Genomic DNA, 17,874 nt, shown 5'->3' with positions numbered 1-17,874 from the left:
CTCAGGGCCCGGCTCTCCTTCTGCCAAGCTCAGGTTGGAAACAATCCCCCGTTTTTGAAACTGTCTTCCAGGTGCCGCCACCCCCCAATCGCTGGAAGGGGGAAAGAGGCCTTTTTAAAGGGAGTGGGTGGCATATCCCCCCCCCCCCCGGGGAAAAGATATTGGTTGCTGAACTGGAACTCTTTTTGGCAAACATTTTCTGCTTTGGCAAAGACTCTGGCTATTAAGTAGAGCCAAAGATGTTTTCAGCTGCTGCTGCCTGTTATTTATTGGGTTCAACTCTTGTTCTAATCCTGGACGTATTTTACAGGAAAGCAATAATTACACAAAAACTGGAGCCTTATTAACAGTTTCGGATAGCAAGTATCTTGGGAGGGCGTTCTCTAAAGGACAAAAAGGACAAATAGCTGGAATACTGGCTGGGCTATTTTAGGGCTTGCTTCAGTTTTTGTCCGTTTCTTTTTCACAGTGGTGGCTGTGGGGCTCCACGGTTGCAAAAAGGGACTTGGGGGGGGGGGACAGAAGCCAAGATACATATCCCGGCTGCCCTTGGGCTCAACTGTGTGTCAGCAAGGTTAATTAGCAACACGTTAAAGGACCCAGATGAGAGCTTGAAAGGCCCCATGTGGGCCGGGGAGTCCCAGCCCCGCCCAGGGCACTGGTGGTAAAGAAAACATCCCAGATGGGCTGTCTGCCCTCAGCTTCAGCACCTGCAGAGAAGGGAGCCTCCATCTCTCTGGGCGATTGGGACTCCTTACACCCTCCGTATCCACATGACCATCTCTGCACTCCCAGCCACACTTCACAGGGTCTCCCTGAAAGCTCTCCTCTCCTCTGATCTGTAAGCCCCCCTTCCACTCCACCCCCAACTCATTCAATGAGTATTGAGAAGGAAGGGACTCGCCTTGCCATGCCCCCCATCCCATTGATGGGGGCCTCTAATTGGAGGAAGAACTTTCAAAAGACAATTAGAAATTAGCTCCCCTTATTATCCCCAGCATTACCGCAAAGCCTGAGAAGACTGCATGTATATTGGGGTGGGGGAGAGGCACCTGCTTGAGAGACCAGCCTTGAAATCGGGGCTTGTCTTTCACCCCAATCCCAAAGTAGGAGGGGACCACAGACATTTCCTGGGTCCTGGTGGGGGGACAAAGGTTTCAGGGGAAATGTCCAAGAACCAGGCAGCCTCTCCCTGAAAGGCCCAGCTGGGCACCCGCGGGAGCCCCCCCTCCCCTTCCCAGATCAAAGAGCCATGCCAGGTGGGCCAGGCTCATGCCTTTCCCTAGCTCGACCCCTCCCCCAAAGACGGGACCAAGCGGATCAAGAGGTTTAGCAGACTGACATCTCTCCCTGCCTCCCTTCCGAAGGACCGGCGGCCCCGCAACCTCGGGGGGGAGGGCAAGCGAGCATCTCCCGCCTCCCTCCGGAAGCCTCTTCCAAGAAGGCGCCCCGACCGACGCCCCGGACCCTCCGACTCCCGGACTCCTCAGCAGCGCCTCCCCGGACCCAGAGAGGCGGGCGAGGCCCGGCAGAACCAGCCCATGCAGGGCCAGCCGCCGCCGCTCCCGAGACCCCCCGCCGGAGAAGAAGCCCTTCCCCAGGCAGAAGCCGTGACGGAGCAAACGCGGCGCAAACGGCGCGGGGGGGGGGCGCTCGTTCAGCCCTCCTCCCCCATCTCAGCGGCGGTCCTGGCCGCTCCCAACAGGGCTCGGCGGGCGCCGCTCCTCCCCGCGCTCCTCGACGTCTCTCGCCCCGACCAGCCTCGCCCGACCCGAGGGCTCTGCTGCCCGGCCCGCCGAAGAGAAGCCCGCCGCCGCCGCCGCTCCGGGGGCAGAAGGCGCGGGGGAGGCGGAGGCGAGGCTCCGTCGAGGGGGCGCCGGGCGCAGGCGCCTTTCTGAGCCGACGGAAACTTCACTCTCCCTTGCAGTCTCTGCAGCCGCCCCACCAGGGTCGCCCCGGACGGGGCGCCACTCGATTCTTCGTCCCGCCCGCCCTCACCTGCTTGCCGCCGGCCAGCCGGCCGCTCCTCCCGGCTCGCTGCTTGCCCTCGAGTCCCGCTGGCCGCCCGGCAGCCGCCCCGCCCCGCCCCGCTCGGCCGGCCCGCCGGCCGGCCTCCGTCCCGGGCCCCGGGCAGGCGCGACCTCTGCTGGCCAGGCGCGGCGCCGGTGGCTCGTTCCTCGAGGGCAGAGCGGGCGGCCCTGCTCCGTTGCCCTTCCCGGCCAGGCCCAGCCCAGTCAGAGTAGATCAGGGCCTTATTGGAGAAGATGGAGACCAGGATCTGTCCAGTTCAAGTCCTCTTGTGACCCAGGACTGCAGCAGGGTTGAGAGGCGTTTCTGCCCAGCACTCCTGGCTTCGGCTTGTTGCTGTTGTTGAGTCTGCCCATGGAGAAGAGAGTTTACCCACTTAACCACATTTTCCTGGGACTCCTGCCAGCCTTTTCCACCAGGTGAGGCACCTCCTGCCCTTTGGTAACTTCTCAGCTCAGGAGGGAAGCCGATTGGGAGCTGACCAGAGTGGAAGGGATTCATCTGAATGCTTCTTGCTGAGCCTCCGTGATCTGGCCAGCTGCAGAGCTTATTGTAGAGCTTATTGTGAGTTGCCCACAAGGCACTTGGAGGTGGGATGGGACAACCTGCCATGGCCAATTCAACAAATACAAAGGTTACATTAATTTCGATGCAACTGTGGCCAATGATAATAAAATAAAGCCAATCCAGAAATACAAGTGTTACAATAATTTCAATGAAAACATAGTCACCGATTATAAAAAGACCCGAATGAAATGATTAATACAACATTGGATTTCCCTCTAGTGAGTTGGCTGTGGTGAGCAGCCCTGTATCCGTCTGTCCAGCATCATTTCCATTCCTGTGCCAGCAGAGTTAGGCTCTGTCTGTCTGGTCAGACATTGTGGAACGAGTTTCAGTTTCCAGAGACGAATGAAGATCACGGGTGCTGCCCTGGTAGAGGCCAGCCACGGGTTCCTTGCTTTTGCGGGTTGGCACATCCAGGGGGAGAGAAGAGGCCTAGTAGGGTGGGGGGGGGGGTTATTAGTGCCTCACTACAAGTGAGCTTTGCGTGATTAAAGGAGGCCCAGAGTCACAAATGCCTCTCCTGAAGGAAACAAGTTTTGCCCTGGAAGATCCAGATCATCATTGGGTATTGCCCCAATCACCTTCCTGTGGCTGGGTGCTTGAGTGTCTGGTGGCTGATCAGACTCAGACATTTTATCAGTCTCTTTCATTTTATTTGCCAGCTACTAGCACGGTAGTACTAGTATTATTATTATGGATCATCATTCAATCAGCCAGATATTTAGACCTAGAATTTATTTACATTGTTAGGAAGCAACAACATTTTGCAGCAAGAGTGCTGGGTGATGTGTCTTCAATTCAACTAGCGAAAGGTTTCATTGCCCGACTATGCGCAGGAGGTGGCAATGAGGCCCTGCCTGCCACTTCTGCCCAGTTTTAGCCTCCCCAGTGTTCTTCCTCTCATGACTCACAATGAAGAGAGTTAACATCTGCCTTGAAATTTAGCCAGTCTTTGGTCCATTCTAGTATTCTACTCACAAGGACCAGAAGCAGAAAGGCTGCTGCATTCTTACTTGGTGGCTGCTCTTAAGGAGAGCCCATTTCTCTGCTTACTTATTGGTTCAGTATGGGGCCAGAGCCATAAAGGATTATCTGCCCTCTGCTGCACCTCAAATCCTGTCCAGTAAACAAAGATGTCTGGGCAATGTCTGAACCCTTATCTTTCATGATTTACTCATCTTGCATTTTATAAAAAAATGCCTGCGTCTGTGCAGAGACTGCATCCCAAGGGTAGCAGTATCTGAAGAGATGTACAAAGCAGCCACCAGTTGAGCTTGGGGGATTTTCAGTTTCTGAGGCTGGACGGTGTGTATTAATTGCTTGCATCTGTGGTCTGGCTCTTTGTTTACCTTTATTGCTAAGATCAAGCCAAAGAGAGAATGATGGAGAAGCAGTGTCAGTTGTGTTATCCTTATTGGTTACCATTGATAAAAATTGAGCAAATGAGACTAGAAAGAGTGCAAAGAAAAGCAATGAAGACAATCAGGAGTCTGGAGGCTAAAATAACATATGAAGAACCATTGCAGGAATTGGGTATGTCCAGTCTAATGAAAAGAAAGATTAGGGATGGCATGATAGTAGTGTTCCCATATTGGAGGGGCTGCCACAAAGAGGAAGGGGTCAACCTATTCTCCAAAGTAGTTTCTATCTATTGCTTCTTGCCTTACCTTCTGGTGAGGTAAGACAAGAAGTACTAGATGGAAACTAATCAAGGAGAGAAGCAATCTAGAAAGAAGGAGAAATTTCCTGACAGAATAATTGTGGGTGCTCCATGACTGGAGATTTTTAAGCAGAGATTGGACGTCTGTTGTGGTATAGATTTTCCTGCTTGAGCAGGGTAGGGGGTGTACTAGTCCTCCAAAGTCCCTTCTGTTATTTTGTTAAATGTGAGCTGTGCATTGGACTTTGGTAGGAAAAGTATGAGGACTTCCATCAACTTCCAAGCAGCAGAGGAAACAAAATAAGCTTCGTGATGGTCTACAGATTTGCTAGGTTGCCCTCCTCTCAGGGAAAGGGTTCATTTGTGTCTTTATTGGAGAAAGAAAAGGGAGTTAAAATGAGTTTTTACACTGTAATACATTAATGCAGGGTTCCTCAAGTTTGGCAAGTTTTAAGATGGGTGGACTTCAACTGCCAGAATTTTGGTTGGGGAATTCTGCGACTCAAAGTCGATTCCATCTTAAACTTGCCAAATTTGAGAAACCCTGTGTTAAAGAAGATGAAATTCCTGGAAGGAGAAAGTTCCTCAGGTGGGGCAGAAAAATAAATGCCAGAGAACCCAAAGATGTAGAAGTGTCTAATCTGGAAAAGCCAGGAGGCAACTGGCATCAGGCTCTAGCAAACAGTCCATGGTCACCTCAGGAATCTTGTCTTCTTGAACTAGTTGAACAGTAGAAGAGTCAACCCTCCATGGGTTGAAGAAATCCAAGAATCTCTGAAGAAGAGGAACACTGCAGTGGATGACCCCACCAAGGCTGGGATGAAGGCCTGACACAAGAGAAAGTGGGCTGTCTTCTAAGTGCCCACTGCAGGATGTGAGGGATGGACCACTGAGACTCTTTGAACTCACAAATACTGATCCCTTCCCAAGGCTTCTCGAAGGAGAACATAGAGAAAATGACACTGTAACTAAAATCCCTGAGCAGATCTCCAGAGTTCATGCAGCCTTGTGAAGGAAGGAGAAGGAGCAGGGAATGCAAGTGGAGGTTTTGTCAGGCTTTCCAGTGGAGCATTACAGCATGAAGTCCAGAGTCCACAAAACGTTGATCGTCAATAGATCAAGAAACTAACAGATTCCATGAATGAAAGGCTTGTACTATGATTGAAGGGTGGCTATATTGGTCACTGATTTTTTTTGGAACTGTCAGAAATGTTTATTTGTAAATTTTGAGTTATTATTCTCACTTTAACAGATGAAAATAAATGAGTGAGAATGGGAAAATTTCATTTTTCATTTAGTTGTATAATAATTCTGCGCACTAATAGTTGCCCAATAATTGTGCACACATATTCTCCTAAGAAAGCCATAAATCCACTTTTACTTTTTTAACTATTCAGGTTTGAGGTTTATTAACATTTTGGATTGACTGAGAACACTGTAGTTGTTCAATAACAAAATTAATCCTTCAAAATACAACTGGCCTAACAATTGTGCACAGAGTGTAGTTGAGGCAGGACTCCAGAAGAATTATGCAGAATGTACAAAGGTACTTAAAATTTATGTTGGAAATGTGGATAACATGAAGGGACATATTATACCAAGCCAAGGTGGCGCAGTGGTTAGAGTGCAACACTGTAGGCTATTTTAGCTGACTGCTAGCTGCAGTTTGGCAGATCAAATCTCACCAGGCTCAAGGTTGACGCAGCCTTCTTTTTTAAAACAGAACTTTTTTATTTTTCTTTAAAAAAAACACACAAATATGTCCTCATTTGTCAATCATTAAGACATTGAAGTACATTTTTTTGTTGTGTGTGCCCCTCCCTCCCTCCACCCCCCCACCCCCCCTCCTCCTTCCCCCCCCCCCGACTTCCCAGAACCCGTACACGGTATGGATTTTTAACTAACACAGTCTAAAATCTATTGAGAAAAAAGAAATAAAGAAATTAATGACATTCTACATTGACCTTAGCTTCTTCTTACTGAACTGACTTTTAACAGTTTAAATCATTTCTGATCTTAAGCATAGGCTAACTGGAATTTCTTAGTCCCGTATTTATTTTGTATATAGTCAATCCATTTTTTCCAGTCTCGTTTATATATCTCATTTGAATGATCTTTGAGATATGCCGATATTTTCGCCATCTCGGCTAAGTTTGTTACTTTCAATGTCCATTCTTGGATTGTAGGCAAGTCTTCCTTCTTCCAATATTGCGCCACCAACAGTCTTGCTGCAGTTATCAGGTGCAGAATCAAATTGGTCTCTACCACTGTAAAGTCAGTACATATACCTAGTAAAAATAACTGAGGAATAAACTTTATCCTTCTTTTAAAAACATTTTGCATGACCCACCATATTTTTATCCAAAATGCCTTAACCTTTTGGCAGGTCCACCATATATGATAATATGTAGCATCGCGAGAACCACACCTCCAACATTTAGGCTGTACGTTCGGATACATAGAAGCCAACTTTTAAGGATCTAAATGCCATCTATAGAACATCTTGTAAAAATTTTCTCTCAGATTTTGAGCTTGTGTAAATTTCACATTTCTTACCCAGAAATGTGGATAACATGAAGGGACATATTATACCAAGCCAAGGTGGCGCAGTGGTTAGAGTGCAACACTGTAGGCTATTTTAGCTGACTGCTAGCTGCAGTTTGGCAGATCAAATCTCACCAGGCTCAAGGTTGACGCAGCCTTCTGAGGTGGGTAAAATCAGGACCCAGATTGTTGGGGGCAAGAGGCTGATTCTGTAAACCGCTTAGAGTGGTCTGTAAAAGACCTACGAAGCTGTATATAAATCTAAGTGCTTTTGCTATACCCGGTAGACTTGCTAAAAGCCAGAACATTTTGGGTTGAAATATATAGGGCAATTTTAAAAAAATTGATATTCAGTTGAAAGCAGAAATCTTGTTGGGACTAACAGACCAATAATTAGAAAAGAGTTATGGGAGACCGTTATATATGGTAACTGCTGCAAGATTATTATTGGTATATGCAAAAATAAAAATACTCTGAAATGCCCGCAATGGTTGGTGAAGATGACAGGATTACAGAGATGGCAAAATGGCCTTGTTTGATTAGAGGAAGGATAATAATTACATTTATTACTGACTGGAAGCCCCTGGTGGACTTTTTGTTGAAAAAAAGAACCTCGCCCCATGACCTCTGGTTTGTTGTCTTCCATTCCTACCTTAAGGGCAGGTGCCAGAACGTACTTTTGGGAGGGCCCACCATCTCTCCGTGGCTGTGGGCTATGGAAGATTACCAGGCCCTCCTCTGCCCCCCCCCTTTATGAAGGTCCCAGGTGGGATCACCTGGAATTCTGGAGCTGGATGTTATTTTATGGGATAACCCTGAGATGTTTATGTCATCACAGGTGTTGACCTCTATGAGCGTCTCTGGATTTGCATAAGATGAAGAAACTAAAGCCAAATTCAGGGAAGTCCTCAGGGACTCCTGGTTGATGATGATTTCTATCCAGTCAGATTTACCTGTGCCTCCTGAAAAAGCACTCATGGGCGGGGGGCATATTTGAACCTAATCTTTCCTCGAGTGCTGAGGTGAGACTGGTGGTGAGGGATGCCTGCCTCCCTGGACAGTTGTCTCCCCTAGCGCCTATCATCCATGCATGATAATATAATTTACGTGGGGATCTCAATGTCAGAAGAAGTATTTTGAGAAGGAACTGCTCTTCAGTAACCACACACAAACAACAGTCATCTAATCCCAGGAGGAGAGGAGAGGAGAGATGAATGTGGACAGGAACCCTGCCACCAAATAGGGTCTCTCTCTGTGTGAGGCCCTGCATGGCAGGGATAGCCCAAAGTGGCGTAAGTTGCCTAAACCTCTGTTCTCCTTGGAAGACAGTAATAAGGATGAACCATCTGAACTCCCACTGGATGGAGCCTCCACCCTTCCAGGCGTCTTGGTAAAACTTCCCCAAACAGTCATGAGGAAAATCAAAATAGTGACATATAGGAACCTTTACTGAAACAGAAACATTGAGAGCAGCTTTTTTATTGCATATTCAAAATATTTAATAAGACAAAAGTAACAAGAATATATTTTTACATAAGTTAGTTGGTTTTTAGAAGATGGCTAAAGAATTCAAGAATATTTAAAGAATCTAACAAAGAACTTCCCTGTTAAGCATTCTTCTCCTGTAGAGTAAGAAGCTTCTTTAGATTTCTTTCACCCACTTGCTTTCCTTGATAAAATATTTTTTTTGAGATCTTAATATAATTCCTTCTTTATCAAAAGTTACAGATCGTCACTGCCAGAAAGCGGGTCAGAGGCTTTCTTCCCTTGCTCTCTGTGCCTCTCATTCTCCAGGCTTTGCTTTTTTGCACATCTCCCTTTCCCGGAGGCCTCCCCCCCCCCCCCCCAGGCCAGAGCAAGGACTCCTGGAGTGACTCCTGTATGAAACTCACCCTCTTGTTGCAGGGCTACAGTACATTGCCATCTGCTTAGAATAAAAATATAGGACTTCTTATAGAATGCAATACAATTGGGGGAGGGGGGCATAGGACACAAGGCCTCATAATTTAGACTCTGGAAGAAGAGGCGGAAGGCCTCCTTCCTTCCTCACGTTCAGAGAGTTCAGGGGTGGCCAGGGCACCGTTTGGTGCAAAGACTCTTTTTAAGGCCAACAGAAGGATGCTGGGAGGCATAGAGCAAGTTCCCCATCTATTTCCTCTAATGCGAATCTGCACAGAGGGAATCCCAAGGCAAATCTGTCGGTATTTGCAGGCTCCTTGAGGAAACTGAGCATTGGAGAGGGGAACCCACTTGGCAGCTGACAGTTTGTAAAATGTTTTTGCACTGTGAATGACGTACAAGAGGCACAAGAACACTTTTTGGCTACATTCTTCAGAGTTCATTCTGACTGGTCTCAATGCCCATCCAGAGTGTTTTCAAGGCTAAATTGTGGAACTGGATTATATTCTCGACAGCTCACACACCGGCAACATTCAAAGTCCTTTGCCAGGCACATTGAAGAATGCAAAATTACGTTGAGTGGGAAAAGCAAAGTACATTTGCAAAGAAAAGGTAACAGACATATTCAAAAACTTGAAAACAGACTTGTTTTCTTCGGGTGTGAGCAGATTGACACTTGGCCCCTCCAGGGAAAGGGGTGGTGGTGAAAGAAATCTCTTATTTCATTGCCCAGCAGCAAATCCTAGCACTACCTCTTTGCCAAGGTCTCCCAGGGGAGGGGGAGCACTCCCTGAAGCTCCTTGGTCCTGGTGGCTGCTGCTGCTCTCCCAGGGGCAGGTGAGGCACTCGCCTCCCCCCACAGGGTTTTGGGCCAGGTTGATTTAAAGCCACAGGTGGAAACCCAAAGTTGTTCTTCCATCTCCTGATCAGGACTAATTCCGCCTATTAAATCAGTTTTAATCCCAAGAGCACAGCCTGCAGAGCGGGACACGCATCATTCCCTTCAATGTGCTGCACAGGGAGACCCCCAGAAATCCCTTTTCTTTCGGTCCATAGACAGGAACAGCAGCTAAGCAGTTGGAAAAGCTGCAAAGCCCCTGGCAAAAACCCCACAGGGGCAAGAGCCTTATGCTGACCAGTTTTTGAAAAGTTTATCCTGTCCTGTGACCCAAACGTTCTCTTCACCTGAAATAAACTTATCTGGAGCACCACCAAAAAGAAAAGCCAAGAAGAAAGAGGTTAGTTCTTCCCAAGGAAAAGTCAACTGATCTCCATATGGTTGTCTCCTGGACTCTGGGGCTGATCCGCCTGCTCTCCCAGATCCCCCCATTTAATTGACGCAGGGCCTTTATTGCAATCGAACCTCGGAAGAGGCAGCCTTAAGACATGACTTCTCAGCTGCGCACAGCCCCGGTGGGACAGCCCCTGCGATCAGGTGAAGGTGGCAAGGAGAAGGCACCTTTGAACTTCTTTTACTGAAGAGACGGAGATGATCTCAAAGGGCTTTGATGAGATTACCAGAAGCCACTTCTTCTGCTCTGGGGAGCATTGGGGTGTCACAAAATTAATATTTACCAAACTTTTAGGAACACTTTCTAAAGAAAGTCTTTGTGATACAGTCAGATGACCTTCTTTAGCCTTGTGCTTTTTGCAGCTTATATTCAGTTTAGTCTCTGGCAAGAAAAGGATGAAATCTTCGTTAACACTTAATGTTGAGTTTGCCCAATCATTCTGGTAATTAGACCTGGCTCACTCAACTGACCAGAGGGGTCCACCAAAAGAGGCCAGTTGGTTTTAGGGTACAGTCTTGAGTTTCTGCTTCTCTCCACTGTTCCTGCTCTCAAGTTTCAAAGTATTTGTAAATTGCTGTGACATAGAGCATAACATTCTGCCAGTCTGGACGCTCCGTTCGTACCATTTCATTAATATCCTACCAAGAAAACAAGAAGGAAAAAACAGAAACATAAAAAGATGCCAGTCATGTAGAATTAACTTCTTCCCTTCTGAATATAAGCTTGCCTATAAAAGTAATTACATTAATAAATAAAATTCTCTAGGCTTTCAGCTACAGAAAAGCTGTCTCTGAAAGCAGGTCAGGGCTGGGCTGCTTTCCTTACACCAAAGCTGAAACAGTTCCTAAAAATCCGGCTGGCATTCAGACAATCTGGGTTACTGGTCTGTGTGAACCAGCTTCAGCACTCATCTGCAAAGAGAGCAGTGGTTTGTGATGTCGTCAGGTCGTCTATTGGGTTGAGAGAGGGAGAGAGAGTGGGGGGGAGGGGGCAGGGAGAGAGAGGGGGGAGGGGGGAGAGACTGCCCTTCTCAATGCCCCAACTTTGCACTATTCTCAATGCTTAAGACTGCCACTTGAGCACAAATGGCGTCATCGTTGCACAGACTTACCAAGGTGGATTTGATGCCAACGCTCTCAGCGGCCTGGAAAGCAAGCGTGAAATTTCTTCTCTGAAACAGAGTTAAGCCACAGTAAGTGCACAGCAAATAACCTAAATACCAAAAAAAAAAGACTTAAAGGTCTTCCCTCTTAATTACTGCTAGATAGTCCTCAACCTATGATCACAATTGAGCCCAACACTTCTGCTGCTAAGCAAAGCATCTGTTAAGTTTTGCTCCGTTTTCCAACCTTTTTGCAAAAGTTGTTAAGCGAAGCACATGGTCATTATGTGAATCTGGTCCTGATTTTGCTTGTCAGAAACCAACTGGGAAAGTCACAAACGATGATCACGTGACCCCATGAGAATGCAACTGTTAGAAGCACATGCTAGTTGCCAAGCACTGAAATTTTCATCATGTGACCATGTGCACAAGTCACTTTTTTCAGTGCTGTTGTAACTTAGAAAAGTCATGAAACGAATGGTTGTAACTGGAGGACTTCCTGCACCTGAGGGCTCCTTGGTGCTCTTTGAGCCTGCTCCCTGTAACATCATTGGTGCCAGTTTGGGGAATGAAACATCTGCAAGAAAACAAGGAAGTCCCGAGAGCCCCATCGTCAGTCCTGAGCTTCACACCCTCCCCTTCATTAGCACCACTTGTACACTTTTACAAAGATTTTGCAATGTCCTTCGCCTTTCACGGTTTATCAAAAATTCTCTAATGGAAATAAAATATATTCTTCCCTTAAAGAAATTTCATTGAAAATGAGTAAATGTTTCACCCCTTCCAAAATGGATCTCTGGGAATTTGAGAAATTTCTCCTAGGACTAAGGAGAAATTTTCCAATGCTTAGAACAATTGATCAGCGGAACAACTTGCCTCCAGAAGTTGAAAATGCTCCACATTGGAAGTTGTTAAGAAGAGATTGGACAACCATTGGTCTGAAGTGGCATAGGATTTCCTGCCTAAGCAGGGGGTTGGACTAGAAGACCTCTGAGGTCCCTTCCAACTCTGTTATTCTGTCAAATATGCTTGTGGGTGACCTTGTAGCAGCAGAAGTCAAGGAACAGAAGGCTGATGGAGATGAAGACAAGCCACTCCTGTGACAAGCGGAGACGCTGCAGTGAGAAAAGAATTGCAGGCAGGGCCCATGGAGGGAGGACAGGGAGGAGGGCACCAGGCTCACTCCCCACCCCCCCCAACACACCAGAGGTTCCACGTTCTGCTTTTTTCAGAGTGGAAATGTGTTTCATTAATGGCCCCATAGGAGCCTTTCTCAGTCAGCAAATTTAACCCCAGTCCTGGAAGATGACCTCCCAGCTCATGTACGATTGGCAGTTACAGCCTGGGTACTGCAGGAAAAGGCCCTTTCCTCCAACACAAATGTGATTTTACCAAATAAACACACACACACTCTCTCTCTTCTTTCTTTCTCCTTTTTTAACCAGGCCTCCCTTTCCTCTTCACTGTTTCAGCGAATCTTCCCTGGGTCCAGGCAGCCTCTGATCTTTCTCTGACTTCCATAACTCATAGGAAAGCCTGACAGTCTATGGGGCAGAAAATCAGACAGACATCAGACAAATGGCTTTTTAATAAAGTTTTGTTAGTCAGAAAAGGGGCTACCAGTTTTGCAACTCAGGGGCTTCTCTGAAAGTGCTTCCCTGAGTTCATCCTGCTGGGTATTTTGATAGTTTGCTTGTCCTTTTCTTCTTATATTTACCATCTTAAACAATTACTTACTTAAGATACTCTTATTGTTCTCTTATAAATCATTTAAACTTCAAGGGACCAAGAAATACATTTAAAAAACAGTAACAATTTACACTCAAATGTTACTAATGGTTGCATCTTCTCCCCTTATGGTTTAACAGAGTAACAGAATTGGAAGGGACCTTGGAGGTCTTCTATTCCAACCTCCTGCTCAAGGAAGAAACCTATATCATTTCAGGCAAATGGTTGTCCAATCTCTCCTTAAAAACTTCCAGTATTGGCACACAATTTCTGCAGGCAAATTATTCCACTGATTAATTGTTCTCATTGTCAGGAAATTTCTCCTTAGTTTCAGGCTGCTTCTCTCCTTGATTAGTTTCCATCCATTGCTTCTTGTCCTGCTTTTTGGTGCTTTGGAGAATAGGTTGACCCCCTTTTCTTTTTGGCAGCCCCTTGGGTTTTGGAAGACTGCTATTGTATCACCCCTCGTCCTTCTTTCAATTAACTAGCCATTCTTAGTTCCTGCAGCTGTTCTCCATATATTCTAGCTTCTAGTCCCCTAATCAGCTTTGTTGCTCTTCTCTTTAAAAGAAAGCCACCAGAGTCCCTTTGGATAGTGACAGTGAGATCGGAGGCATATAAATTTAATATTTGCAGAGCCTCCCTCGGACTCACTCCAGTCTGTTACAAGTGGGATGGCTGCTAGGATGCAGGTCAGGTTGCTGGGATGCAGCCTTGCCCACTTCCTGCTGGGCCTATACTGAGAGAAAGAACTGTAGGCGTACAAAGAGGGCTGTGAAGGCTGTGCCCAGAAAGAAGGCTCCTGGTATGGGCAGGTTCAGATAGTGTACCTTGTCCTGACTGCTCAGCTCCTGGTAGGGAATGTGTGCCGGGAGGTAAGTATGGAGGACAGCACAGAACGCCAAGCCATCGTTCCAGCTGCTGCTGAAGTTGGTGATATCGATATTCTGAAATGGGGGAAACCAAAGCAGGTAAGAGAAATCATGTCTTCTAGGAGCAAGGGACTTATATTCTTAGATTCAGAACACAAGTTAAGATAGAACGGAACGGGAAGCAAACAAAAACAAGGGAGAGAAGGAGGGAGAGCAGCATGGGCTGCTAGCCTCCGAGAATCATAAAGTCACAAGCAATCAAAGCCAATCTGCACCCTGCTCAGAAGAGGAAAGCAAACTGGAGCATCCCTGATGGATGGGTGTTTGTCTGCTTCAAAATCCCCACTGGGTCACTGGATCAAGGGATGCCCTGCCTGACTGCTCTTGCCCCCTGCAATGCCCTGGGAGGAATGCCGGCTCCTCCTCTTTCTCTTTGGGGTTCTCAGCTTCTGTTCATACAAGCATCCTCCTGCCCTCCCCTGCCCTTGTGTCAGGTTCTCTCTGCGTCATTACACATCCCGTGGCTTCCGGGTTTTATCAAGCAAATTGTGACTCTTTTACAGTAGTCGTTTACACGTCCGGGTTATGGAAAAAGAGCCATTTACATGAACCTCTCAAGAGAAACGTTTTGCCCTTTTCTCTTGTTTTGCTTTGTCACACAAAATGCCGCTACTTGGATTCTTCCCTTCTGAGGCAACCCTGCACACAGGATGTCCTTGGGTCAGATTAAAGCCCCAGAAGAGCAGCGGAGAAGAGATCCCTTCCATCCCTCTGGTCATTGTAAGATCTATGGCTTGTATGTGAAAATCTGAAACGGATGCAGCTGCACAATGGGAATTTTAAACAAGGTTGAATGTGGCTTTTTTTCCCCAAAGGATATTCTTATAAATAGAGGGGCTGGAAAACAAGATGTGGACAGTGTTCTCGCTTGATTTCATTTGTCTCGTGGATGCTGAGAAAATGCTTAGCACTCAAACCCTTCTGGCGAGGATCTCTGCCATAGTCAGTAACCTCTGGCAGCCCTGGAGATTACTTAGGTTTTTGATACATTTGGGAGTGTAAACTTCCCCTGATTCGGGTTTTTTATGAGATCACTTCAACTATTTAAGGTCACTGGCAAATGCCCAACTGTGCTTAGCTTTAATTCTAAGCAAGCAAAGGTAAATGAAGATTTCTGCAAAGGAGCTTGTAATAATGTTACAGGTTGATGGAGGAATTGCTGACTGACAGCAACCTTGCTCCCATCCATGGCACTGTTTGCTCAATTTGTTAAGCCACCGACAACTAAATGCCGAGGGCTTATCTCTCTCTGGGTGATGCTCAAACACCAGGGCATGAGGTCTCTAACATTTTGCTGAGAGACCACTTAGAAATCGTCTACACAGGTTGCTAAGTTTTTTTCTCAGTTAAATATATTTGTCAGCACAGAAATGTCGGTATAGGTAACCATTGCCAACCAATACTCGGTAAGCAATTGTATTTCTCTATATGCAGGATTAATTCCACTATTACAAATGGGCATCAGGTTGGCTTATGTATTTGTTAGCTAGACAATCCTTCTTTGACAACGTTGTTGTGTTTGTCCCTCTCTATTGTAAATGGAAATGTGTATCAGAATATCAGAAAACTACAGTTAGGTTAGGTTAGGTTAGGTTAAGTTTATTTATAGGCCGCCCTTTTCCCTGAGGGGACTCAGGGCGGCTTACAACTTATATAGGAAGGGGAAACATACAAAGACATATAGGACAATACATAATTAAAAGAGTAGAGCAACATTCATTCAACATTCGGGCGGGGATGGAATATAATCTTTAACCCCAGGCCTGACGGGATAGCCAGGTCTTGAGGGCTGTGCGGAAGGTCTGGAGGGTGGTGAGGGTACGAATCTCCACGGGGAGATCATTCCAAAGGGTCGGAGCTGCTACTGAAAAGGCTCTCCTCCGCGTAGTTGCCAGTCGACACTGACTGGCAGATGGAACTCGGAGGAGGCCCAATCTATGCGATCTAATGGGTCGTGAGGAGGTAATTGGCAGGAGGCGGTCTCTCAAGTACCTAGATCCACTACCATGAAGGGCTTTGTAGGTGGTAAGTAGCACCTTGAAGCGCACCCGGAGATCAACAGGTAGCCAGCGCAGCTCGCGGAGGATAGGTGTTATGTGGGCGAACCGAGGTGCACCCACAATCACTCGCGCGGCCGCATTCTGGACTAGCTGAAGTCGCCGGATGCTCTTCAAGGGCAGCCCCATGTAGAGCACATTGCAGTATTCCAGCCTAGAGGTCACAAGGGCCCGAGTGACTGTTGTGAGAGCCTCCCGGTTCAGGTAGGGTCGCAACTGGAGCACCAGGCGAACCTGGGCAAATGCCCCCCTGGTCACAGCCGACAGGTGGTAATCAAAAGTCAGCTGTGGATCCAGAAGGACTCCCAAGTTGCTACAGTGACATTTGATAGCTACAGAAACAAACCGGTGGATTAACTGCCCTTTAATGGAGGCTGCAGACTGATTAAGGGCTGGGAAAATGTAGTCACAATGTAAATGGGAAAAACAGATTCTCCAGAAATAAATGAACAATTTGCTGAATTTGGACCATCTACAGCTACACATGTGTAAAAAGAAATAGAATGAAACAAAGCAAAAACCTTTTTATAGACATATCTTGATAAAAAAAATCTATCCAAATATAAAAAAAATATAAAGGAAGAGAAACTCAACTCCCTTCCCAAAAAATGATTCCAAGTGATGTCAGAATTCTTTTTAGTTGTCCCCCTCTTTTCCTAATCACAGAGTTCACTGAGCCCAATATTTCAACTTTAGCTCACTATAATCCTCTTTAAGGTGCCTGTTCGGGAGTCATAATACTGTAAACCACTTGACTTTGTTAAAGAAAACAAAAGCATAAAAAACAAAGAACCTCAAACAGGTGGCACTGAGATTATGAAATGAAGCAGGCAACCATTCCATGAGGAAGGCTGAGTTCTCTGAATGGACACATGGGGTCCTGCGGGTGGGCCTTTCAGGCGGAGCCTTGGGTGGTCCAGGCTATTCATCATGGGAGTAGCAGACAAATTGGAGCTCATAGGTCTCAACCTTTTTTGAATACATTTACTTTTTTTGCTTACAGTCCCAGACCCATAAAATGGAGGCACAACACTTAAGACATGGGAAACCCACCCACCCCACCCAATCTGAACCAGTTAACGTTGAGACGAGGGTATCAACTGATTTCTAGGAGCCCCAGCTAAGTCTTGTCGCAGGAAGAGTAATCTCCTGATCAGAATGACAATGTCAGGTGCCAAGGGCAGCACAACGATCACAGTAGTTGCTTGGCCTCTGTATCTGAGCAGACACACATAGGATAGCTCCACAGCAAGTCGGTATAATTGCCTAGAGCAGGGGTGTCAAACTGGCATCCCATGGGCTGGATGCCTCACACCCAGGCCACACCCACCCCAGCTCCGCGAAGGGAGAAAATGTTGTGATGCATTGCATGGCCTGGAGTCTCCAGAATAAACCAATTTGATCAAAGGAAAATATATATCTTGTATGGAACAAGCACAATGGAGAACCTACAAGAGGGCCATCATAAGAGCAGGTGTTTTTAGCCCTATATTTTTGTAAGTGTATAGCTCAAATCCTGTTTAAATTCCATTAAAACTTTATCTGGGTTGAGGGATGATATTGTCTGGAATGAGAAGAGAGACTATGCCAGCTGACTGGAGTCAGTTTGCCTTCCCAGGGATGGGGAAAAACCCCTTTAGGAGGCCAAGATGACCCAAGGGCTCAGCCAGAGAGATGTGCTTCAGCCAAAGACGGAACCGGATCCATGGCAGATGCAGCCGAGCTCTGGCTGAGGAAGGCCCTGGTGCTGTGCAAGGATTGCTTCCAGAAACAGAAGAGCTTTTAAGGCACCTTACTTGGTTGTAGTTATTGCTTCAATTCTTATGTGCTACTGCAATGACTCCCAATTTGCACAGAAGAATCTCATGCCACAAAAATCTCTCTGGGAAGGTGATCAACAGATGTTGCCGCTAATTTCCTCCAGTCTCTCGGGGGAACCGAGGAACCAAAGGCAACATAAAGGCTGCACTGAAAGTACTCAGATCAAATGGGAGCATATCCCAATCTAAATGAGGGTATTTGGGTGGGTGGGAGGTATTCTTTGGATACATCCAAAGTAAATATT

General features: G+C 46.7%; 1 protein-coding gene across 3 annotated transcripts in view; it reads right to left on the bottom strand.

Moving 5' to 3' along the window:
- Nucleotides 1-8,262: 8,262 nt before the first annotated feature.
- SPECC1L (sperm antigen with calponin homology and coiled-coil domains 1 like) overlaps nucleotides 8,263-17,874 on the bottom strand; it is a 69,679-nt gene continuing 60,067 nt past the window's right edge. For 2 of the 3 annotated variants that reach the window (XM_087705921.1, XM_087705923.1), the window contains 3 exons: nucleotides 13,651-13,767; nucleotides 11,102-11,161; nucleotides 8,263-10,628 (listed from right to left, as the gene is read on the bottom strand). In XM_087705921.1, the coding sequence (XP_087562047.1) occupies nucleotides 10,539-10,628; nucleotides 11,102-11,161; nucleotides 13,651-13,767 (267 nt within the window). In that variant the 3' untranslated portion in view covers nucleotides 8,263-10,538. Of the gene's footprint in view, nucleotides 10,629-11,101; nucleotides 11,203-13,650; nucleotides 13,768-17,874 lie in introns of those variants that run through there. The other variant, XM_087705922.1, reaches the window with a different exon arrangement.

This window comes from Thamnophis sirtalis, unplaced genomic scaffold (assembly GCF_051295495.1).
Source record: "Thamnophis sirtalis isolate CommonGarterSnake01/CBP01778 unplaced genomic scaffold, rThaSir2_p1.2 scaffold_2, whole genome shotgun sequence".
Lineage (NCBI taxonomy): Eukaryota > Metazoa > Chordata > Lepidosauria > Squamata > Natricidae > Thamnophis > Thamnophis sirtalis.
This window is presented reverse-complemented; position numbering and strand designations above follow the sequence as displayed.